The sequence below is a fragment of the Echinops telfairi genome, unplaced genomic scaffold, assembly GCF_000313985.2.
Source record: "Echinops telfairi isolate 266 unplaced genomic scaffold, ASM31398v2 ScPeMD7_2;HRSCAF=8, whole genome shotgun sequence".
NCBI lineage: Eukaryota > Metazoa > Chordata > Mammalia > Afrosoricida > Tenrecidae > Echinops > Echinops telfairi.
Window position 1 is genome coordinate 42034144 of NW_022103898.1, and position 26641 is coordinate 42060784.

A 26641-nucleotide genomic window follows, 5' to 3' on the forward strand; every position below is an offset into this window, starting at 1 on the left:
CAGGGCTTTCCCTAGCCTCAGGCTAACTGCACAGGGTGGGGCTAGCTACACAGGTTGGAGCTCACCTAGCTGGATGTGGTACAGGCGTAAGTGCCCTAGGCTACTGGGAGTGGTCTGGAGGTCAGCAGTGGAGTGTGAGAGAACAGGAAAGGGACAGAGGGGAAAGAAAAAAAAATTAAGAAGTAAGACCGTTTAGACTGGGTGGGGGGGTGGTAATATAGGGGAGAGATAAAGAAAAGCAACTATGTAGCTGAGTCCCACTCCCCATCAGTGGAGCTGCAAGAGTTTAGTCCCTACCCTGAGGCTGGCCGGGGTAAACTGTGGCTGTGTTGAGACCAAATCCCCCTAAGGGCTCCAAATGGTCCGGCTCCAGCAGAGACAGTGGCGGGGCCAAGGTCAAGCCCCAGCCAGCTTCCACTGAGGTAAGCCAAAAGCCCCGAGCCCCTCAAAACCCCATGGATCTATGCCTACTTATCTTTATGATGCTCCTCCTGCATTCCAGTTGTGTTAAAGTTCCCTCTAAGCAACTCTCCTGGGCTGGATTCTGCGGAGTCCCTCTGGTATCTGTATAGTATGTACTATACTATTATGTAGTACATATAATTATATATTATTTTGTATAAATACATTATATAGTATATAGTACATATATATGCTTACAGTATATAGTAAACCTATGCTGTATATGTTTAATGAAGGATATTTAACAGTGAATGTTTAGGAGATAGTAACTCTCCCTCTCACACCCATTAAACCTGTGTGTTTATCCATGCATCGACTAATACACCATCTTGTTGCAGGATTGTGTATATAATACTATTTACCTTTGTTGACTTTACTTCTTCTATTCCTCCCATTGTCTTCCCTTGCCTCCATCCTTTTTTACTGTAAATGGCCTTCCACTTCCACAAAGGGGCCCTGGTGGTGTAGTGGTTCTGCATTGGGCTGCGATGATTTCAGCAGTTTGAAGCCATCAGCTGCTGCCCAGGAGAGAGTCAGAGTTTTCTACTCCTGTAAACAGTTACCATCTTCAAAACTCACAGGGGCAGTTCTACCCTGCTCTACAGGATTGCTATAAGTTGTTATCGACTCTCTGGCTGTGAGTTTGGTTTTTAGTTTTGGTCACTGAATTTAGCAGGCATTTACCCTCTAGCCAATAATCTACCTTCCTCTTCTTCCACTCCTGGTAACCATCAAAAAAATAGTCCTTTTAGTGTGAAAACCCTTTCATTTTTTTTAATGATAATAGTCTCATACAATGTTTATCCTTTTGTGATTGACTAATTTCACTCAGGATAATGTCCTCCAGGTTTACCCATGTGATGAGACCCCCAATGTTTTTAAGTCTTCATGTTCTTGTTCAGTGAGTTCAATAGTGAATAAACTTGAGAGTCAGTTAGCTTCTCCTCCTCCTAGGTATCTCTGAGCGGTGCAAATTGTTAAATGCTGAACTACTAACCCAAAGGTTGTCATTCAGACTCATTGGAGGTATCTCAGCAATAAGGCCTCACCAGCCCTTTGTCATTGATCTCTGTCTTGACCCAGTATATAATTGTTCAAGCTTTGAATGTTTTTGCTTTGTTATCAATTACGTTTTTTCTTTGTTTTGTTGTGTCATTGATGCTGGGCCATTTGTTTGTATCCTGTCTGGATTTTGTGTGATTTTCCATATATGAATCCCAGATTAGGTAAGACTCTAGAAATAGGTTGATATCTTTCACTCATATATCTCTCTATATTATATGTATCCACCAATATCTATAACCTATAGAGAGGGTTATATCTATCCATCTTTAAGGAAATCCAATGAGTACAACTATTATTTAAATTCATGCACTAACCACAAAAGTTAATGATGGAGAAATTGAAGATGTAGTGCTGGAGAAGGATATTGAGAGTACCATGGACGACTCCAGAGAACTCCCGCTACCTAAAACTGAGCAAAGGGAAGAGAGGGCTCACTAAACAGAGTGCATGGGAGAGAGGAGTATGGAAGATCAAAGGCATACATCTTCCCTGAGCAGTTAACTTTGTCAGTAGATACCCCCTACGATGAGGCCTGGACCTGATCTGGCTTCCAAAATTTTCTGTAGTTCTGGTTTGAATTGTTTTCTTTGACTGTTGTTTGTTCATATGAGAGGGTATTTCAAAGTTATTATGTCAATGGAGGTCACCCTCTTGAAGCTGTATTATATGTCTTTTCATTTTTCTGTATATGAAACCTAGGATAGATGAACCTAGAGGGACAGCAAGTAGAACTAGGGGTTTGGGGGGAGGGGGTACAGTGGTGGTGGGTGGGGTAAAAGGAAGATGATATCAAGGTGTCCATATAGAGAATGAATGTTTGGAAACTGATTGTGGTAATAAATTGTACATTCTACTTGACATGATTGAAATTTGGAAATAAATGATATATATCTTAAATCCCAACTAATAATAATAAACAAAATTAATTTCCCATTCCCCCCCTCAAAAAAAAAAAAGAAGTATAGTCAGAATGCGCCTTAGAGGCAAGGATGGTGACACTTCATCTTATATACTTTGGACATGTTGTCAGGAGAAACCAATCCCTGAAGAAGAATATTATGCTTGGTAAAGTGGAGGGGCAGTGAAAAAGAGAAAGGCCTTGAGTGAGATATATTTATACAGTGGCTGTAACAATGGGCTCACGTACAGGAACAATTGTGAGGGTGTTGCAGTGTTCAGTTCTGTTGTGCACAGGACTGATATGGGCCGGGACCAACTGAATGGCATCTAACAACAACAACAACAATAACAACAACATAGAGACAACACCGAGAACAAAAGATTCAAAGGGACATGACAGGAAAGGCTGGTGGGAAATGGGGAGTACAAGGAAGAAGGAATGTTCTGGAAGCGATTGTAGTGATGGTTGTTACAAAACTCTTATGAAAATAGCTGAACGATTGAAATGTATGATATGTGAATTGTATGTTGGTGAAATTGTTGAAGATAACGTATTTCATTCATGGGGGCGAGTATGAAGCAGGGCCATATCATAGGAACGAACTCTTTTTAGATTGGAACTGGAATTAAGTTCCAGCCCAAAATTCTTTCCTGAATCTATGTTTTCGGTCTGCCTCTGTTTCACCTTACAGACATTTTTGTTATTTTATGGTAGAGAATCTTATCAATCATTTCCCTGGAGCATCATTTCCTTTCTGTTTATGGTGTCACTGGTCTAGCCCATGGTAATAATTTGAAAGCACTATTGAGAAAAGGAGATATTGAGTAAGTGTAGGTTAACTACAAATTGCAATGCATGGATTATTGACTTGTACAGAATAAATCCTTATAGGACTGCATACTATTTACACAAACAATGGGAGTTGGTGGTGAGGTAAAATTTACAATAATATTCACTGACATTTTCAGACAGAATACTGCCAGGAAAATACATATTTAAATACAGAAAGTAGAGCATTGAAGTAGTAAGTAAATGCTAGTCTATCTACCGACAGGTCAATACTCTTGGTATAGTTGTCTTCTGCTTCTTCACACACCGTGTCATTTTGGTCTTAAATCCTTGGTTTATAGATGCATTTGAATTAGAACCTAGTTCACCTAGTGGGGATGTGGGTGCTGAAGTGTAGTGAAGAAATTAGATGGTGCCTGGCTACCAAGAAGAATAGCATCTGAGGTCATAAAGGCTTGTTTTTAAAGAGACAGCCATCTAAGTGAGACGTCTCTGTGGCAGTTACATAATCTGTTGACTTGAGGAAGGGGTGGAGTCTGGTCTGTCAATCCGGTCGCAACTTGATGACCTCATTTGGAGGCATGATGGAGACAAATAGCTCACTAGAGGTGGGACACACTCACTCCCTGCGAGACCTTCCTGTTGATAAGACACATGGAGCTACGCTGATGCAGCCAGAGCCCTGGGAGTCTGAATAGGAATTTATAGATTGGTGTTGGACATATGGGCCAATATTGTACTTATGGACTTGATCTGGACTGGGCTGGGATGTTTTCTCAATGCATAATTGCTCTTTATCTAAAGCTCTTGTACACATATGAGTGTCTATGAATTTTGTTACTCGAGTCTACCTGGACTAACACAGTCACTAAGCCCACTTGGAAGAAGCATACCAACATCTGTGATCCGAGGATTGTAATTATATATCCCAAATCCAAAGAAGGGTATAATATCGCCTAAATTGTGGGATTATGGTGTGCAGAAGGCTATGGATTATAGCGGAAGCCCAAAATATATTTGCAGGATCTACCCAGAGAATAAGTGCCTGGTGATTTCCCTTTAACCACAAGTGAGGGATGGGAACACCCTGGTGATCAAACAGAGAAGATTGTAGAGATGACTATAGGAGATTAAAATGCTAAATCTGACCTGGATGGTCGAAAACCTGTTTTCTGATCTCACTTTTGATACATTTTGTGCTTGATCTGGTTTTTAAATTTTTCTGTGTGATTATTTTTTCATATTGGGTTTATCTCTGTTGTATTTTGTCATTGTTGGCAACCTTCTTGACTCTTTCTTACGCATTTTTCTATGTGTTTGGCCTATGAATCCAGGTATGGAAAAATCTATTGAGACAGTAACTAGAATAAGGTTTCCGGAGGGGTACAACAGGGGAGGTGGGGAGCTGATATCAAAGAGTACAAGAAAGAAGAAAATGTTTTGAAACTGAAAGCGATTGTACAACACTGATATAATTGAACTATAGTGGCATGATGTGGTCCTAATAGAATGGTTTGAATGGGGGAAAAGGAACAAAATGTTCTAAAACTGATTGTGGTGATGATACAACCCTTCTTGATGTAATTGAACTATTGAATTTTTATGATATGTCAATTAAACGGTTGTAAATAATTAAAGTCAACAACAACAACAACAACACCTGAAAATCTGATTCCAAAAAGTAACAGCCTTGAAAACCTATGTAGACTGGCTATGCACTGTAATCTTCAGGTTTTAATGAGCCGAAATCAACTTGATGGCAACGAAGTGCAAAGTTCTTCCAATTTCCATTATTCTTTGTCTTGTGCTACTCCCCACCACCTCACTAGCACTTGTCCCCATCTAAGATGCACTATACTTACATACTATCAGTCTCACTGCTCCTCATAGAGTCAAAGCTTTATAACACCAGGGGAACTTTATTTCATTGGTGAATCCCTAACACTTCATATTAAACAACAACAACAACAACAACAACAACAAAACCACATACCCCAGCTCTTGAGTCAATTTTGAGTCATCGTGACCCCTAGCGCTACCAAAATAAACCAGCCTCACTGCTATCCAGTCAATGCTGACTCATCGTGAGCCCCTGTGGGTTGTCAAGGGTGTAACTCTTAATGGGAGTAGAAAGCCCAGTCTTTCTCCTGCAGAGATGTTGGTGTTTTTGAACTGCCAACCACGCAGATTTCAGACCAATGCATAACCACTACACAACCAGGCCTCATAGGAGAATTATTCCATATGGTTTTCTTGATTGTAATATTTATGAAAGCAAATCTCCAGACCTTCCTACCATGGAGCCTCAAGGTGGTTTTAAATCATTTAGGTTAATCTTCTAACCTAAATGCTGTCGAGTCAATTCCAACTCATAGTAACCGTACGAAAGAGTGTAAATATTCCCCTATCAGGTTGTCAACCCAACAATCTTGATGGAAGCAAACTGCCCCATCTTTATCCTGTGGAGCCAACGGTGGGTTCAAACAGCTGACCTTTGCTATCAGTCAGCAGCATAAGATGATTGTAGTCGAGTGCAAACCTTCTGCGACACCCAGATGTTGTAAGCTCTGATATCAACATAAGCGTGTCCTCAGCAAATTGACCTAGTCTGTCTCGGGGCATTCTGAACAGTAGTCCTTGCTAACCAAGACACGCACTGCCGGGGAGTCAATTCCTACTCAGAAGCAAGGAACTATTTCCCTCTCCACTTGTCTACTCCAGGAAAGAGAATTCAAGTCTAAATTTCAGACTGTAAGTAAACTATCAAACATTACTGGAGTATACATTGGATCATCACATCAGCTATCCATTTAGGAAGCATTCACATGCCTCAGAAGTAATACTTTTAGGCCTAGTAGTTTCTGGAATATTTCCTGGAATTTTCAATGGAGGTTTATATTAATCAAAATTAGTACCACAAATGAATTTACCTTAGAAAAAGATTAGATTATAAATAAGGGTCTTTATTAAAATTTACCCTTTTGTGTTTTAGTAAGTACATGTGATTAATGAACAAACTCAGAACAAGTAAGGTTAATACAATTTAATATAACTGACTAAGAATCAATTCAGGGAACCCTAGTGGAATAATGGTTGCATGTTGTGCTGTTAACCTTAAGGTCAATAGTTTGAAACTAATCGTTGCTCCATGGCAGAAAGATGAGGCTTTCCAGTCTCGTAAGGGTAACCGTCTCAGAAACCCCTGGGAGCAGCTCTACTCTGTCCTAAACGGTTGCTGTGAATAGGAAACGGCTCCAGGACAGTAAGTTGGGTTTGGGTTTGGATATATCATCTCAAACACAGCATTGAACAAGTTCTGTATAATTATGCCTCTTTGGTTAAAATAAAATAAAAATTAAATAATATGCTGCCATTATTTTTGAGTCATTTGAGAGGTATTTGAAAAACTATAAATATTCTAGGGCCTATACTTGAATTGAGATGCAGCTCACTGTCTATGTTAAGTAGATGACCTGTAACCACAATAATACTATCTAAATCACCAACTGTGCGCTTTCAGTATGAGGCACATGCCAAAAACAATTTTCATTCATTGGTCTGCCATTGTGTGCTATCTGTCTTTAAGTACTAAGTGCAATATGAATGTAAACATAATAGTAGTCCTGAATTTTTGTCTCAGTGTATAAAACTGTTTTTTACTTTATTTTATTTTTAAATTTAAACTTGAACCTGATTGGGAATTAGAAAAAGATGTGGGTTCTTTGAAAGAGACTTTATTTAAATATTGCTAAGCAAACCAGAGATTTCAAAAAGATGATCTAATATCTGTGGTCCTCATCTCCTAGTTTAAGCCATATATGGGCAGTTGCTGGATTGTCAATGAGTTCCACTTCCAACTCTGTCTTTAGGTAAGGTAAAATTTGTATATAAGTTGAAACAGCTAGTTATGATTCGTATGAAATATCAGTAAATCAGCTCTCCTCCTGAGTTTTCATAGCTTCATTGTTCACAGGTCCAAAGGCTGTATATAAATTAAAATAGAAACAGCAAGTATACTTTAGAAATTTCTATATTGGTATGAAGATGTTCATTGCCTAAAATTAGTGCATACTAATTTTTGTTAAGAGAGGTATCAAATTAGACATTGTATAACCTGGAACAAAGGAGGATGGGCTATCATTAGGATTTGTAAGATCATTTGCCACCACTTTTCGTTCAGTTTTTCACATACTATGGTGCCATGTACAGGTTGCTGGAAGCTATACCACCAGTACTTCAAACAGCAGGTTCAGCAATGGGAAATAGGTTTCAGTGGACCAGCCAGACTGGGACAGGCTAGGTAGGAGGACCTGGCCATCTATTGGTGAAAACTGGCAAATGAGAACTTTGTGACTAACAACAGAGCTTTGTTGGATATCGTGTTGGACAGTGACCTCCTCAGATTGTAAGGCACTCCAAATGGGCATGAAGAAGAGCTCCTCACAGGAGAATAAACTTAAGGACATGGAGAGAATACAGTTTTGGAACCTTGAGTTACTAATATGGCACAACTGAAAATGAGAATAAACAGATGCCAAGTACATTAGTAACCAGAACATGCAATGAATGAAATATGAATAGAGGAAAACTAGGTTGTCAAAAATGAAATAGAATGATGATCAAAGATTGTTATGCGATTTCTCTTCAGCTTCTTATTGCACAATAGACCATCTGATTGTTCAATTAAAAATGATTAATATCAGTCTATTTCATCTCCCTGGTGCCTAGGATATCAATCTTCAAGCATTCTCTTTTATTTTTGACAATTTCCAGTTTTCCTTAGCAGTTTTGTTGTTGTTGTTGTTGTTCAGAATCACAGCAACATCCAGACAAGTGCTATTGCAAATTATAAAAACAAAAAACGATTTGAAGTCTCTGGAAAGTGTCCCAAGGGCATAGAGCAGAGGAAGGAACATTTATTCAAGACATCTACTCAGTGTTTAAGAGCATGTGGCATACGAGCCACACCCCACTCTTCACATCAACTCTGTATTACACACACTCTACTTCAGTACAGATAGCGCTAGGCTCCTCTTACCTGGCCACTCAGTGGAGGACTATGGCATTTCCTTGGTAGAAGTAGACTGTCAGCATTTTTTATCCTCTTATTGCGAGGGTGCTTGACAGACCTGGGGCTTTCTTCTCCCATTCAGCATCATTTAACAGGCAGAAGCTTGGTTCCATGTATCGTAGACTGAGAACACTCTGATTGTTCCTATCCCAGCTTGTACATGGAGTGGAGGCTCTTTGTCCAAAAGATGAGAGGATACCACCATTGCCCAATTATTGGTCTGCGGAACAGGAGTGTGACTAAGAAAAAATGCGTAACTACCCCACTGTCCAACTATGGAGCAGTCGTCCTGGTTTTGGCCAGGGTGAACAGCAGGGCATGAGAACAGAATAACTCTGGAAACTTTCCCAAAGGAATTGGCCTTATTTGGAAATGAATGTGCATAAGTTTAATCTTACTGGCACTTAGGGACCAATGGAGATTTTAGTGGGTAAGTATTTAAGAGGCTGGGGTGGTTCATGAGGGCAGCAAGCTAAACCATGGGCAAGCTAGATGCTTTCCAAGGAGAACCATGCGAATAAGAGGGTAAGTATTGCTACACGGTACAGTTCATAAATGTACAGGTTTAATCCATGTAAAGCATGTTTAAATGTGGCAGTGCGATGAAGGTATGACTGCAGACGAACTCTCTCAGTGATAACACTTATCTGAGTCTTGTTAGAATGCCTTCCAAAAATGGGGGTTACTCTCTGTGCCATGGGAAAATAACATTTGAGTTTAGGCTAATAACAAGTTTTCAACAACGTGGATATTTTCTGAAGCCACTGAAGCTTTGAAACAATGGTTGCAGAAATGCTACCCCACAGAACACACGAGCTTTTAGACAGATGAAGTATTTTGAGGTAGGTTGAGAAGACCTCAAAGATGAATTCAAGGCAAAGAGGTCGGCTCAAAGGTTATGGCAACTGTTTACTAGGATTCTGTTGGGGTGATCTTGATATATATTCTCAAGGGACACAGAATAATTATAAAGGTTTATTATAAATATGTTTTAAGAAAATCAACTATCCTGTTGCTGGGAATAAGGCCATGAAAATTGCTCTGAATATTTATTTTTTCCCATCAGGACAATTCTTTCATCATTCTTCATGGGTAATAACATCTGTCTGAGAAGAATTTCATTGGGAAATCTAACCTTATCTATCTGACAACACTGGTTTTCTCATTCAGACCCTTTTGTGGTTTCCAAAATTAGAAAACATTTAAAAGGATCACAGTTTGAATTCCACAAAGATGCCTAGACTGCTATTTGGATGTGATATAAATGGAATGGTACAATCTTGTTTGGGGAATGCTTACAGAGATGCAAATAACACCTTCAGAAGTGGGTAGACCTAGTTGAAGGATATGTTGCGATATGATAGTTTCACATTTTGATATTTTTGTTTAATAAAGATTTCTATGATTTTGTAGTAATAGGTTTCCTAACCCTCATAGCAGATAAAATGAGCTCTGATAGGGACAAACATTTGCACTTTGAATAGACTGCTTCGGTGAAGAGGTCATCTTCTACTCTCTTTTTGATTGAGGTTTCCTCCATTTTTACTTTGTGGTTGTTTTTGTGTGTTTTTCTGTATGTGAAATCCAGGATAGGTAAATCTATAGAGACAATGATGGGTTTAATGGTTTCTTGCAATTAAGGCAGGGGAGATGGCGGTGGGGGAGAAGGGTGAGTGAGGCTGATGGGGAGCTAATAGCAATGAGTACAAGAATGAAGAAAATGTTCTAAAATTGATTGATTGTGGTTATGATTGTACAACTCTTCTTGATATGATTGAACTTTTGAATTTTATGATAAGTGGCTTACATTCCAAGAAAATTGTTTAAAATGCAAAGATCGATAGCCTTGGAGAGGCAAAGGGAGAGATCTAGTCTGCCTATAACGTCTCTAGGTGTCAGATCGACTTGATGGTGCAATTAGGAGCCCCCGTAATACAGTGGGTTAAGCTCTGGACTGCTAACTGAAAAGCCATCTTTGAGCCCACTAGTTGTTCTCAAAAGAATAAACAAACAAACAAGCAAACAAAAAAATAAATAAGGCAGTCTGTTTCTGTAAAGATTTGCAGCTTGACAGCCCCAGGGGAGAGTTCTACCCCGTCCAATAAAGGCATCGAGAGCTGAAATTCACTCTATGGCAAGGGGATTCAAGGTCCACTTTATGCCTCCAGAAGTAATCCTGATGACATAGCGGATTAAGTGTTGTGCTGCTAACCACAAGGTTAGCAGTTCGAACCCACCAGCTGAACCCACCAGCTGTACCACAGGAGAAAGATGAAGATTTCAGCCCCTATAAAGATTTACAGTTTCAGAAACCCAAAGGGGAAATTCTGTCCTACAGGGTCACTCCGAGTTAGAATTAACTGGATGGCAGAAGGTTTGGCCTTTTGGTTTTATATCCCGGGGAACTGATGCAAACATTGGAAGAGGAATTGTGTTACATGCCCTCGAGTTGGTATTGACTCGTCGTGACCCTGTGCACAACAGAATGAAACACTGCTCAGTCCTGTGCCCCCCTCACAATCGTTGTCATATTTGGGTCCACTGTTGCCGTCACTCTGTCAAACCATCTCGTCGAGGGTTGTCCTCTTTTTTGCAGCCCTTCGACTTTACCAAGCATGATGTCCTTTTCCAGGGACTGGTCTCTCCTGATAACATGTCCAAAGTATGTGAGACGGAGTCTTGCCATCTTCGCTTCTAAGGAGCATGCTGGCTGTACTTCTTCCAAGACAGATTTGTTTGTTCTTCTGGCATACCACGGTACTGTTAATATTCTTAGCCAATGCATAATTCAAATACATCTTCCTTTTTCATGGTCCAACTGTCACAGGAAACTAGTCAACAATTAATAGGATCCTCTTGGTGCAATGATTATGTGCTGGGCAACTCTGAGGGAGATGGAGCTGGCAATCTACTTCCTTAAAGATGATCAATACCGAAAAAACAAACCCATTGCCACTGAGTTGATTCTGACTCTTAGTGACTGAAGCTGTACATCTTTTGGGGAATAAATAGACCCATCTTTCTCTCACAGAGTGCCTGCTGGGTTTGAAACGCAGACCTTGCAACTAGCAGTCCGAGGCTTTCCCCCAGTGCCACCACGGCTCAACCTTTAAAGATTATTGGCTAGAAAACCCTGTGGGCATGGCCCTACTCTCAGTAAACATAAGCAATGCCTTATTGAGGTGGTCTACTTTGTTGCCAGGAGATTATTAAATTTCATTTTATATTCCAGAATACAGTACTATTTGTGATTGGTTTGCATTTGTACCAAAACTGTGCTTTAAAAAGTCAAGCTAATACTTGTTGTTTGAAGTCTATGAATTCTATAGCATATTTTCTATGCCTTAAAAGCGAGGTCTTGTACTTTTTGTAAACTGGTTTAATAATCTTTTCAGAAGAAAGGAGCCTTTACACAAAAAGCAGTTCATTAGGGTAATGGTTGCACCTTGAGTATCTTCAACATAACATCCATGTGGAGAACATTAAACTTCTACATTTTACCTTTAGATGTCACAGTACAGAAAGAACCTCAAGAAGGAGTTCCACCCAAGTCCCAGAGTCAGGAACCTTTGAAACCTCAGGAAAATATAGCACGACCCATTCAGCATCCTTTGATTTTAAAAATGAACTTTGAGGAAGAGGAGGAGGAAGAAGAAGAAGATGAACAAGATGGTTAGTAAACTTCTTTGATATCTAATGTACATTCAACATCCTCACAGTACTTCCTGTAAAATTTATTTAACTTTTAGCGGTTTATAATATATTATGTAAATCTGATTTATATGAGAAAATATCTATTCTTTTGTCGATTAAGTTTATTATATTCTAGTTTGTTCTAGATCTACATATGCTAATTACCATCTGAATTTGAAGGTTTCTTGTTATATACTAACTAAAAGATATTTACTTTTCTGTTTAAATATGTGCATGTTCTTGTGGAGATACTGATAAGCTCTTATTTACATGGAACACATGAAAATATCTAGAGCACATTTGTATATATCTCTCTCATTTAATCCTTGCACTTATGAAATTCTATACAGTACTTTGCAGCTTATAAAGCATGCCATCTGCACTATTGCATGCAAACTGCACAAGAAAGGAACAGGATTACAGCCCAGGTTTTTTGTATTTTAGTCCATTTGTTTCCTTCTACAACATCACAGCACAGTGGAGAACACATAAGTAAAACATGCAAAAAAAAACCCCTTACCCTTGGAATATGTCCGTCTATGGACAACAGGCCACCTGTATGTTCAGTAAAAAAGCACTCAGCATTAACCAAAAGGTGGGAGATGCTTACTTGTCAGACCCCCTGCAGAGCAGAAAAAGCTGTGGCAATCTGCTTACATGAAGAATTAAAACCCCAAATCCAAACCCATTGTCAGGGATGGGGTTCTTACTCAGAGCGATGCATTCTAGGGTTTCTGAGGTTTTTGTAGATCTTTACTGGAGCTGAATACCTACTTTTCCTCCTGTGGAGCGTCTGTCTCGTGGGCTTAACCTCCAACCTTATGATTAGTAATCAAGTGCTTATCTGACCATACCACCAGGACTCCCATATAGAGTTACCGCTTTGGACACTCTAGAGCAGTGGTTCTCAACCTTCCTGATGCCACGACCCTTTCATACAGTTCCTCATGTTGTGGTGACCCCCCAGCCATACAATTATTTTCATTGCTACCTCATCACTGTAATTTTGCTACTGTTATGAATTGGGCGGCCCCTGTGAAAGGGCTGTTGGACCCCCAAAGGGGTCGCGACCCACAGGTTGAGAACTGCTGCTCCCAGGGAAGTTTAACTCTTTCCTCCACGGTCCCCATGAGTTGGAATCAATCCAAGGGCTCTGTGGTCAGTTTGGGGCTTATAGCTGCTTTTCTTCTACTGCATCTCCATGTCTCACCTGCCTACTCACTTACGAAACAAATTTACTTAGAGCAGCTCATGCCTATATCCTCATCGAAAAGTCATGGATTTCAACATGTCTTTACAGGAATGTATACTTTCAGTTTCTCTTTTCAAGGGACATCACGTAGGAGCTTATATCATCATCTGAAAAATTCTCCTGCTCTTTTCTCATATTGAGCACTTAAAATTTTAGAATTTACTAGTGTGTAAAATTCTTCATTTTAAAAGTGAAAGAACTAGTCATTCACCCACGAGAACAATGCTTGGGATTTTTCTTTCTGATCTATGAAGTTTCAGATAATTTGGCTATGGGACACTTTAATTTAAAACAAATGTATCCGACAGATGCTTCTGTTTTATGGACAAAGACACCTGAAGAAATAGAAGAAAAAAGAGCAATAAAGGAGATGTGTTATAAATCTGGTAAGAAACCAAGCAACTGTGAGCTTTTGGGTTCCTGGTGTGACACATATCTACTAACCGTTCATGTTCTCATGGGGACATTAGGTGAATACTACAGATTTCCTACTCCGGACATTTCATCGGCAAAGAGCGTAGCTCCTCCGGTGGAAAAAGAGTCTGCCAAGCCTGCGGAAAACGGCAGTGAATTACAAGAAGGTAAGAATTCCCGAAGCAGCACTTGCACACCATATGTGAGTGTTAAGTGGTGTGACCGAGGGTGGATTATTTTGGACATACACATATAGAGTTAAATGATAAATAATACATCAGAATTGAGAGCAAGAAGGAAATCCTTTTATCAAATGGCCTACATTTACTAGGAAGGTTGCTATTAATGTCATTATGCTTTCTCAGAGGAGCTGCTCATGAATAGGCTTCGTATACACATAGTAACACTATACAGCATATATGACCCTCTGCAAATCATTTGCTATTGTCTATGCAAATAAGTTGTCTTGTGAAAAAAGGTTATGTTTTTTTTTTTTTTAATGTGTAGAAAAGGTACCTTGGCCCCAGTGGGATAAAACATAAACCACAGAATGAGACTCGTGGCAGAATCAGGGCATATTTGTTCATGGAATAGGTTTCCTAGGCACAGAGATGGCACTGGTACATCATTCCAAGGACCTGCCCCGCGTGGGCCTGACCCTCAGGCGAATCACATTGTTGTCGGCCACAGTTTGTCCTTGACAGCACATTACGAAGAGCAGCTTTCTAGACATAATGTCAGGAACTCATGGAAATTCAAAGACACCGCTCATATATGAAGGGCTTCAAAAAGTTCATGGAAAAGGGATTAAAAAGAATGTACTTTTCCACGAATTTTTGTTTGAATACATACATGTGTACGTGTGTGTGGTTTGTGTCAACATCTGGTAATGCTGTGAGTTAGACACTGAACTGCTCACCACAATGTTTGGGGTTCTTCTGTGGCAGGGTTAGGAGGTCACTATTAGTCAGAATCAACTTGATGGCCATGAATTTGGCAAATATATATATATACTTTGTAAAGAGTTACAATCTCAGAAACCCACGTGGGCCGCTCTGCTTTACGCAAGCTCCCAGCCAAGATGAGTCACTGTGAGTGAGAATTGACTCAGTGGCAGTGAGTGATTTTTGTTTTGATACTTTTATATGTATCTCTCTATATATATATCTATGGTTACTGAGTCAGAACGGACTCGATGGCAGTGGATCTATCTATCTATCTATCTCTATCTATCTATCTATCTATCTACTCACTGTCATCCAGTCCAAGTGCATTCTTATTCAGTCTCTGTCTGTCTGTCTGTCTACATAGCTCAAAAAACGACAGCAAAAGATGGAATTAAAATAAATTTTGGTGGCAAGTATTTTAATCCCACTTTTTCATGTATAAAAACAGAAGGAAAGATGGTTGGTATAATTACCCAGGAGCTAAAGGAGTACAGGACAGGACAAAGAGTGTCTGAACCTCCAGTCTTGTATGTCCTTATATGACCAACCATTGATACAAATAGCACTAGGTGGCAGTAATATACCATCAGAGGATAGGATAGTCACCAAATCTTAGTTAATATGGGGGAACTATCCAGAGAAGGTCAGATGGCAGGCCCATGTTGTAGATTGTAGGCACCACTGAGTAGATTCTACCTTACAGCAGCTCTAAATGACAAAGTAGAACTGTCCCGTAGGATCTGTCATTCTTTGCGGGAGGAAGTCGTGAGGTCTTTTCTATTCTGAAGCTGATAACTGGCAACATTTCTGCTAGTAGTTGAGTGCTTAAAAGCTGCCACCAAAGTTCCTTATAGATCTGTACTATTCAGATAAGGAACATTACACCCACACCCACACATACACACACCACAAGAAACCCAAGTTAGCAATACATATGGAAAATGGAAGATTATAAAGACAATAACTATGACTATATATTATAAGACAATTATGTATAAAGATAATATAAAGACAAATATATAGCCATATATGTATATAACCATATATAAAGATAAATACATATGTAATTATTTCTGTTAGGATTTTAAAGCTTTTACATTGTGAGATATTTAACTTTTTTCCTACTTCACTGATAATATTTTTCATTTAAGTTTGGGCTCCAAAAAGTTTGAACAAATTCGATTAGCTTCTGTTTCCATTTTTTTACTAAAACTTTTATCATTGATTGGGATTAATACATATATCAAATCATTCCATGGTATCTGTCTACCTTCCTAGCTATCTAGTGCTGCTATAATAGAAATATACAAGTAAGTGGTTTTAAAACCAGAAAAACAAGTGTCTCATTCATTTCCTTTTTAGTCAAATGAGTTCATATTTATTTTTTCTTATGAAAGACCCAGATACTGCCTTTGTTGTCATGTCTCTTTTATTTATACTTTTAGTAGTTTAAAGAAAATCATATCAAAGGTATAAAGAAAATAGGATAATTTAATTATCACAATATCATTAAAATTTAATAGTCAAAAGGCAACTCTAATACGTCTCACTGAAAATGATCATAGATACAAACATGTAAAGGCAAGTTACCAGGTTCATTATATAAATTTTATGTAATAATTCATAAAATTTATGATAAATATATTATACACACAGTAATTAGAGATCTCTGAAATTATCTTAATTGCCATTTGAAAAATTACCTAGATACCAGAAGAAACTTGCTTGCTGCTTTACTGACTTAATTATAAAACCCACTTAAAATTCATATATGTGGATATAGGACATAAACTTGCTGTCCATGAGATCATTGTGCAAACCATATCTGCATAAACTTTTTGACCTTTTATTCTAGTAGTGCAGTCATTATAAACTTATATGAACACCTAATGGTCCCTGAGCTAACTGAATTTTTTTCATGTCTAGGGGATGGTCTTACAGTGCCAACAAAATTTAGCCTAATTGAACGGCAAGGTGAAATAAAATCATCTTTGGATGGGAAACCAAGGGCTGACATTGCTGCTTTTGAAAATGGAGGTAGGTTAACACATTACTGGTCAATTATGAATCTGAATTTTCTCTCCCATAATTAATTTTGTTTAACATTTTCATGTTTTCTATTATTTATGCATGATCTAGAGAGTCAATGTATGTGTTGCCAAGTCATATCATTGTTTCAAAAACTGCTTTGTGGGAATTTGTGCTGAGTGTGCAAATCATTCCATTCTCATGTATTTCATGAGAAATCTTCTGGTGTGTGTGTGTACACAAATACAGCATATAAATGCAAGTATTGAGTATGTGCTATAATCCACTATCACACCAATGTAAATAGATAAGTGACTTAATAATTCTTCATTTATTTGACTATGTCTACATCAAGTATTAATTTCAATATATTATTTTCAGTATATTATACTATGTGTGCCAAGCCATAGCACCCTTATTGTGTTATGTAGTGTGTTTTTGGTGTTGTTTTTTTTTTAAATTTCTACCTAACTGAAAATCCAGTTTTTGACAGAAGATTTTAAACCCTGTGTGTGTGTGTGTGTGTGTGTGTATGCGTGTTTAATGAGATAGCTTTTTGAAAAAGCAAAGCACGTGCTTAGGGAGAATGTATGAAGGGAGGGAGGAGGAAGTTGCAAAAGTATTTCAATATGCCTCAGGTATATTAGCAATGCCTTTTGTGCTCCCTGTTTTAGCCTTTACCAGCCATTCTCTTCTTTTTCTTTCCTTTTTTTGATACTAAGGCAATTTTGTTCTTCCATTTACTTTCTCTTATGTCCTTCACAGATATTTTGGGCTAGCTGTCATTGTTTGGTTTCATTCAAGCAATAAGCTTTAGCTATAAATAAAAAAACACTGGCGGTTCTCCCGATGGAGTTTGCACTGTCTATATAACCAAGTAGTCTCAAAACTGGGCTCCACAGGCCATGGACAGTGATAATTTTATATTTCAGTGAAATATTAATATATCATTTTGTCTTTTTAATTAATAAGAGGTTATATTCTATAACTGTTAAGTTGGTACTTTCCTCTCTTGAATAATATTTCCTTCTTGTAACAATACTAATATATTTCAAAAAAATGAAGGCATTTAGGAAATAGGAGCATATGATTTGTTAGTCTGTCTACTAACATTATTAGACCGATACGATGAGTAAGCATCCACCCTCAGAGAAGGTGAGCATTTTCCACAATCTATGGTACTCTGTATGGCAGAGTCGGGCTTGTTAATTCTCCAGCGTAGACAGCATAGACCCTTTGTTCATGTATGTGTACAAGAGAAATGGAAACATATTTAGACCACAGCATTGATGAAGTATCTTCAAAAAAGTTAAATTATAATTATTGAGCTAATATTAAATTTGAGGAAAAGCTCTTGAGACATTCTTCATGGCCTTACTATTTTCTTGGTATTTTATTAAGATTTATCCTCCATGATTATGCAAAACAAAAATGTATACCTTGTTGAATTTTTAGGGCGTCTTCCCATATATCTACTTACACGGCACTTGCAGGAGGTTGTTTTTCTCCAAGTCCAGTGCCCCTACTCTCATCTCTCTTACCTTAGGTTCTGTGTTCAGTTTGCATTTCTCGTCTTTGTGTGAGTGAAAATTGTACACCTTGTTCTATTTTTATTCTTTTACTCAAGCACTATTTGTGCAAAAGGTTTTTTTCCTTTTATGTACGATGTTTTCAATGTTATGTCTAAAAAGTCATTGCCAAAATCAAGGTCATGCAAGTTTTATTCTTTGTTAATTGTGCATCTTACAAATAGGCCGATGGTCCATTTCAAGTGTATTTCTGTAGAAGGTGTGAGGTCTGTGTCTAGACGATTTTTCCATGTGATCCAGTAGCTCGAGCACTGTTTGTTGACAGGACTGTCCTTTCCCCCGTGAATTGTGTTTACTTCTCTATTAAAGATCAGTTGGTTTTTTATGCTTTATATTATGTATTGAATTTGGCTAATGTTAGTCTTTCAACTCTGTTCTGCTTCAGCATTGTGTTGACTATTCTGGGCTTTTTAGGTGCCATTTTTAAGATGGTTATTAGAAACACATACTTTATGCTAAAAAACTGTAACTTGCATAGTAAAGAAAATGTAAATTATGTACAAGTGACATTGAAAGCATCCCTGGATATTCATACTGGAAAACTGGAGATTTTAAGAGTTACCAAAAAACCCTGATTTCATATACCTGAATATGACATGTGGAAATAAATTATGTTTACACTGAGTGACCTTAGAGGATGAAGATAAAAACTATTATAAGTTAAAGGAAAATTAATTTTTGTTGACTACCTACATTTGTACCTACCTGTCATTGTTTGTATCTAAACGTCTGTTGTTCTCGTTCGCCGACGTACACTTGTATTCATGTGAACAAATCTAACCCTAGCGGAGTTCTGGTAGCGTCGTGGGTTTTGCATTGTGCTGCTAACCCAGGTCAGCAGTTTGAACCTACCAGCTGCTCCATGGGAAACGGATGAGGCTGTTTACTCCGGTAAAGATGGAAACCCCAAGGGGCAGTTTTACTCCGCCTTACAAGGCTGCTGCGAGGAGCCCTGGTGGTGGCAGGGACACTTGTTGGACTGAGAGCCGTAGGTCAGCACGACCTCAGAAACTCACAGGGCAGCTCGAGGGTTGCTGAGAGTCCACAGGGAGTTGTCTGTGTTTTCAGTAGCATCCCTAGGAGTTGAAACTGACTCGCTGGCCGTGAGGAGAGTAACGGACACAAGATGAGCACATCGACGCTGGGAGCTATTCAAACAAATGTGGACAAAAGGGATGTTCTTTAGAGGATAGTCCTCAATTGAAAGATGGTTCTGTGCCCCTTTTTCCACTGTAGCCACTGACGGTCAGTTCTGCCTTGCAGGAGGTGACTGTTATGCCCCCCAGAGGATTATATTTCTGGGAGTAGATGAAAATGAAGCTGTAACTCAAGAAAAAGAAATCACCATGCCGAAATATTCAAATGCTAAAGGTAATGAATCATCCTATACTTTTTATTCACTTGTAATTTGAATGGAGAAAGCTTCGTTGTTGGATAGATGACTGTAAGCTGCAAGGTAACAAATCAAAATATGTACTCATTAGGAGGCAAGAGCCTGCAAGTTTTAATCCTGGCTTGACTTCTAATGGTTTGAGTTCTGAACTTTTCTCAGTCTTTTCTTTATGTGAAAAATCACTTGTTGGACTACATAGTCCAGAGAAATCTTTTTAGCTCAATAGTTAATGGTTGTTCTAAATCATAAACCCGAGTCATTTAGTTTTAGTTGTGTTTTCAAATCAAATAGCTCAGTCCAATGGAATTTTATTAGAAAAAACTTTGTTTACAAACACTGCTCAAAACATTCATCTTTACACAAAGATTTCCTTCTTTCATAATAATCGCGAGCTAAGGAGCTCTGTAGTGTTGAGGGATTAACATTGGGCTGCGAATGACAAGGCCTACCTTTCAGTTTAAACCCACCAGCTGTTTCGCTGGGACATATGAGGTTGTCTACTCCATTGAAGATTTTCAGTCTTGTCTCCGAAACCCAAAGAAACAGCTGTACTCCATCCTAGAGAGTTGCTCCGAGTCAAAATTGATTTAATAGCACAGGTGGTGCTTTGGCTTAAGCCCAGGCTGCTAGCTTCAGCTCCAGAGATTCAAACCCACTACCTTCCCCCATGTCCTCCCCACCCACCCTCAATGGGAGAAAGATGGGGCTGTCTGTGCATTCACTCTGGTCAGGATTTCAGTTTGGCACATTCTATGTAGGATTGTTAGAGTGTCATTGATTAGATGGTCGTGGGTTTTGTTTAGTTTTTATATAGTCTGAATCATTAAGCGATATGAAATATGCTCTTTTTAGTTTTATATGCCTTTGCTGTGTTTAGAATCCCCCACATGGTACCCCTCCACTCTAGACTGAAAGGACAACTTTCCTATAATTAGGGGGTGTGCATATTTGCCATCCATGTACTAACCAATAATCGCCAGCCACATACTTAAACTTAGGTTAATTGAAAAGAAATAAAATGAAAACATTCGTTCCTAAGTTGCAAAAATCACATTTCAAATGCAACAGCCACATAGGACTAATGGCTATCATATTGGACAGTGCAGGCTTAGAATATTCCATCACTGCAGGAAGCTCTATGGAGAGTCCTGCTCTCAAGCACAAGCGGAACATAGCATAGTAGAATATTCTCTGAACCCCTAATCGCACATCTGGCCCATTTGATGTGAAACTAAAGACGAGATCACTGGCAAGCGAGTCAATACTGACTCATAGCGACTCTCTGGGCCTGGGCAGAACTGCCCTTGTGAGTTTCCCGGATGGTCCCTGTTAGCAGGGGTAGAAAATCTCGTCTTTCTCCTGGGAATCAGCTGGTGATTTCAAACTGCTGATGTTGCAGATCACGGCCCACCATGTATCCAGTACGCCAGCAGGGCTCTCCTGATGCGAAACTGGTGATCCTTGCATTCTTCTGTGTGATGATATTAAAAATATTGTTATAATTCTGTCATTTACACAACAAATATAATGACTACTGATTTTAACACCCTGCAAGTGACAATTTTGGAGGACTATTGCAGCCACTAGAGAATTTTAAGATGTGTTCAGAGATAAGTAGATAAAGATATACAAATATATGTATATTTAGAAACAGGTGTTCCCATCCTACCATGTTTGCAAAGTGAAATACCAACAGAAAAACTCCTTTACTAATGTTGACATTTTATTTTCTTAATTTGTTTCAAAAGATTATAAGGACAGTGCTCATCCAAAGCGTTGCCTAACCAGCCGACTAGCACCTACAATGCATGTATTAAATGCTACTGAGAATATCAGTATGAAGTGCACTGAGGACCACTCTTCAAGTGAGACATTAATGTTACCACTTTTTGGCCTTAGTTATATTTGTCTTTTCATGGATTTGTTTTTCTTATTTGATATACAGATTTTTTTAATAAAAGAAAAATGGTTTGGAAATTATTCAGGACTAACAATTAAAGACACACTAATCCTCTACTAACTCTAACAATGAATTTGTGAGGTAGATCCCAGTAAATTATGTGCTTTCCCACTTGCTCAACCACTAAAGTGAATAATCAATCCACTTCCTACTGGGAAGATTCATTGGTATAGTGTTTTAAATCTTCCCCATAGTGAACTACATTGACGTCTCTTGTTTATGTTTTGGACTCTCTATCTTGATTTGGCTTTTCCTTGAGATAATTTAAGATAATAAAGACTCATGAATCCTCCTCTCTGTTTCCTCCCTTCCGTACCTCTTTCTTTCATTTCATGCGTCGACGTCGGATAATAGTGTTGTGTCCTTGCTAACCACTGAAGGGGGAACCATGGTAGTGTGCTCCCCAGAAGCTCAGCTAAGGGGTATTGTTTAAGCATAGTTTCCAAATCTTAGGACTTAGAGCTTGGGAGTGGAGGGTGGGAATTGTTGGTTGAAGAGGAAATAACCAAAGTTTTGTTGAGAAAGCTTAAGTTAAGCTGAAGAACTAGGACAAAGAGAGATTTACTAGCTAGATTTATTTTAGAGAGCTAAAGGAGCTTGAGTAGTTGTAGGAGTTAAACCTTCAGCACGGAAAAGATGTGGCAATCAGTTTATGTAAAGATTGTAGCTTCACAACCCCTATGACAATAGTTCTACCCTGCCCTACAGGGTTGTGATGGGTCAGAATCTACTCAAGGCTATTTGGCTGGAGAGCTAATAGAATGTGCCCTGTGCAATTGCTGTGCCTCTGTTTCTATGCAGTAGTCATTTGTGAATGATCAGGAGTCCAGCACAGAGGAAAACAGAGGATGCCTCTCTTGACCAAATTACTTCAAGGAATTCCTGGAGAATTAAGGGTGCATAACAAAAATCTCTTTAATATAATAAAAATATGAAAATGAGAAGTGAATATGTATTTATCTGAATGCTTAATTTTTAAGTCTTATTTGACCAAGCTATCTGTCCACTCAACTTCTGAGATATTAAAGAATAGTAAATTTCCTACAAATATTTTACAAAAATTTAACTTCTTAAGTAGTAGTTTTGGTTTAAAAAAATACAAAAGATTTATATTCAAAATAACAATTCTAAAATGACTTAATAATTATACAAAGAGAATTATATTTGGAATGTAATTTTAAGTTCTTTGAAAAGAATTAGCACCTTCTTTTGGAAGAGAAGTTTTTATTTTGTTTTTCTGAGTAATAATGCTTATTGAAAGTTTTCTCATCAATCTCTCTTCAGGATAGATGTTTATGACACTTAAAAATAAACCATCCTTTGTTCTAGAAAGTAAAGTATTAGGGTGCTGTGTCTATTTTTTTCTCTTCCTTGACATATGAATGCACAGATATATAATTATCACCTACAGTAATTTTCAGATGAAAGCATCTCATATAAATCTGTAAAAACTTGTATCTTCTCTAAGTGAATGATGGCCAGCCAGGGAGGAAACCTCATTTTAAAGGTGTGAAAAAAAGGAAATGGATTTATGATGAACCAAAGAACTATCCAAACTCAGGAATGCGGAGAGGTAAGAAGTCCATTTGTTTGATACTTTGAAATTGTAATTTGAAAAGAGGTTAAATATCAAATAATATTTTATCCCAGAAAACAAACGACTGTTATAAAAGATGATGTCAACCTGACTCCTGTAAACCTAGATTTAATTACTTTAGCTTGCATTATCTTCCATCATCCTACCAAATGCTGAAAATATGACAGTTCTCCAGGAGTGCGAACTTAGTTTGTTTTGTCCCTTTTGTACCTATTTCTTTTCTTTTACAGCAGGGCAGGCCCCAAATCCCAAAACCAAAATGAGTTATCATCGAAATAACAAAAACAGAAATGCTGAAAATACATCCTACATCCAAGTTCCGAGAGATGCTGCCAGGACCGTCTCATTGAATGCACCTCCCCGGGCCAGGGCCACAAGTGGGCCCTACAATAAAGTTGACGTTCACAACGAACCCAAGCTCAACCTCTGTCCAGGTGAGACTCTGTTGTGGCTTACTCTCGTCTGTGGTTTGTATTCCCATGGGGTTTTCTGATGGCCTGGCTGGTCTTTATTGCTACCCACTTCCTTCTTCTTTTTCATTAACTTTATCACCATCATAACATCTTAGAAAACTAGCGATGGGGTTGATTTCTTCCACATGCAGGAGTGCACATGATTTCAAGGATATGAAGGAGAACTCATGTTGGGAGCAGATGATTTGACATCATGCCTCCCTAGAATTTTGTCTCGGAGCAATGCACACGGTTACCCCTGGCTAGTTTTATTTCACCCTTGGGAATGGTTTTTAAATGGTTGACATTTTCTTGTTCCACTAACTGCATTGTTCAATGATCAGTTTCAGGAGAATGCCTTGCCTTTTCTTCAGGCCTTCATGATTACTTTCTGCAAGGGTTCACTGGGGGTTCACTGTGATCTTTTCGGCATCATCTCATTGCTCTCACAATGCACCGATTGCTTGTAAATCACTTCACCAGGTAACAGGCGGAGTCCTAGGACATGTCAGGCAGTACAAGGCCATGGATTAGGAGGGAAGCACAGCCTGTTCTTCCTTATGAGTTCTGTTCTCTGGAGTAGGGTTTCAGGGAGCCGTTCGTTTCTCGATAAGTTCATGTTTGTATTTGCCCATGTCCACAGCTTACTCGCAATGTTGCATACTTTTTAACAAAAAAAGAAAACTCCTGTCTTTTTCATTAAAATAGGAGTTGGCCCTGTTTTTCCCACTTGTTTTAGAAGATAATGATACACAGAGATTACTTGCCACACATATATATACATATACATATATGTAATTTTTAATTCTTCATATAAAACTCAAATTCAGTGTCATCAAGTCAATGCTGACTGATAGCGAGACTGTGGGTTTCTGAGACCATAACTGATTATGGCAGTAGAAAGCCCAGTCTTTCTTCCATGGAGCTGCTGGTGGTTTTGAACTGCCAACTATGCAGATCACAGCCCAGCACATTGGGCTCCTATTCTTCATATATGTTGATGATGTGTTTCTTTCATCTAAAAGTACTCATAGTTTTCCTGTAAGCAGCATTATGTCTAATGCAGTGTTATATGCATCAATTTTCCATAAGTGAGCATTAAACAATATGATTCTGTTTCATCAAAGTCTATTTATTTGCTGCACTTTCCCCCTTTACCATTTAACTCATGTTGGAGAAATGATTGATGTAAAAATTTGGTTTATGATACTTATTTAGATGCAGTGCATTCTCCATCAATAAAGATAGGATTTTTCTTTTTCATCAGCAGCTATACTTTTTGCCCTTCAAAAGTTGTGATTTTATGTGCTCTTAATTTTCTGTGCATTCCCCTTTTCTTTTTTCTTTATCTAAATGCTATAGAGTTTTCTTTATCTATGTGCTATATAGTTTTCAAAGTTGAAATATGTATATACTAGACAATCTTTGGACAATATCGAACAGTATTGAGAGGGTTACACTTCCAGAGTTAAATCTCCAACATATATCAAGACTTTATTCCCTTATCTTATATTTAATACATATATTTTATGAGATTTTTGACATGATTGAAAGCATTGCTTCTGGAGTTCCAGTCAAAACAAAATGTGTTCAAACATGTTACCTTGCTGATGAACGGCTATAGGTAAGCTCTCATAGTAACACATTTGTCTTCGTCTCTTTAGAGAGCCTTCAAATGGTCTAATCATGACAGTGACTTCCGAGGGGATCTGTTGGGCCAGTTGAATTCAGGTAGAGAGCTCTTCTCAGAAGCTTATGGAAACTGTTTTGGGGAATTGAAAGAGGTAATCTTCCAGGATTTCCTTGAAGAAAATAGGGTTGTCATGTGGATTTATTAGGAAGAAGTTTTAAGACAATGGAAACTCTATAGCCAAGGAAGAGCCCAGAGAAATTGCGCAAAGGAAATTTTTAAAAATTATTTTATTGGGGGCTCATACAACACTTATCACAATCCATACATACATCAATTGCATAAAGCACATTTGTACATTCATTGCCCTCATCATTCTCAAAATATTTGCTCTCCACATAAGCCCCTGGCATCAGCTCCTCATTTCCCCCCCTCCCTCATGAACCTTGATAATTTAGAAATTATTTTGTCATATTTTACACAGTCCGACGTCTCCCTCCACACATTTTTCTGTTGTCCATCCCACAGGGAGGAGGCTATATGTAGATCCTCATAATAGGTTCCCCCTCTCTACCCCACCCTCTCTTCCCCTCCTGGTATCGCCACTCTCACAACTGGTCCTGGAGGGATCATCTGTCCTGGATTCCCTGTGTTTCCAGTTCCCATATGTACCAGTGTACATTCCCTTGTCTAGCCAGATTTGTAAGGTGGAATTGGGATCATGATAGTGGGTGGGGAAGAAGAATTTGGGAACTAGAAGAAAGTTGTATGTTTCATCATTGCTACACTGCACTCTGACTGGCTCATCTCCTCCCCGCAACCCTTCCGTAAGGGGATGTCCAGTTGCCTACAGATGGGATTTGGGTCCCCAATCTGCACTCGCCCTCATTCACAATGGTATGATTTTTTGTTCTTTGATGCCTGATACCTGATCCTTTCAACACCTCGTGATCACACAAGCTGGTGTGCTTCTTCCATGTGGGCTTTGTTGCTTCTGAACTAGAAGGCTGCTTGTTTACCTTCAAGTCTTTAAGACACTAGACACTATATCTTTTGATAGCCGGGCTCCATCAGCGTTCTTCACAATATTTGCTTATGCACCCACTTTGTCTCAGCAATTGTGTCGGGAAGGTGAGCATCATGGAATGCCAGTTTAATAAAACAAAGTTCTTGCATTGAGGGAGTACTTGAGTGGAGGCCCAATGTCCCTCTGCGACCTTAATATTAAACTTATAAATATATGCACATAGATCGATTTTGTCTCAGATATTGTGTCGGGAAGGTGAGCATCATGGAATGCCAGTTTAATAAAACAAAGTTCTTGCATTGAGGGAGTACTTGAGTGGAGGCCCAATTTCTACCTTAATGCCCATCTTCTACCTTAATACTAAACCTATA

At 38.6% G+C, this 26641-nt stretch overlaps 1 protein-coding gene across 2 annotated transcripts in view; it reads left to right on the forward strand.

The window, feature by feature from the left end:
- Nucleotides 1-26641, forward strand: part of CUNH12orf50 (chromosome unknown C12orf50 homolog) — a 49556-nt gene that overhangs the window by 10692 nt on the left and 12223 nt on the right. Inside the window, exons 3-10 of one of the 2 annotated variants that reach the window (XM_004700417.2) lie at nt 11796-11960; nt 13542-13619; nt 13704-13814; nt 16521-16631; nt 19475-19582; nt 21353-21469; nt 23033-23137; nt 23392-23595. In XM_004700417.2, the coding sequence (XP_004700474.1) occupies nt 11796-11960; nt 13542-13619; nt 13704-13814; nt 16521-16631; nt 19475-19582; nt 21353-21469; nt 23033-23137; nt 23392-23595 (999 nt within the window). The remainder of the gene's footprint in view (nt 1-11795; nt 11961-13541; nt 13620-13703; nt 13815-16520; nt 16632-19474; nt 19583-21352; nt 21470-23032; nt 23138-23391; nt 23596-26641) is intronic. The other variant, XM_045293416.1, reaches the window with a different exon arrangement.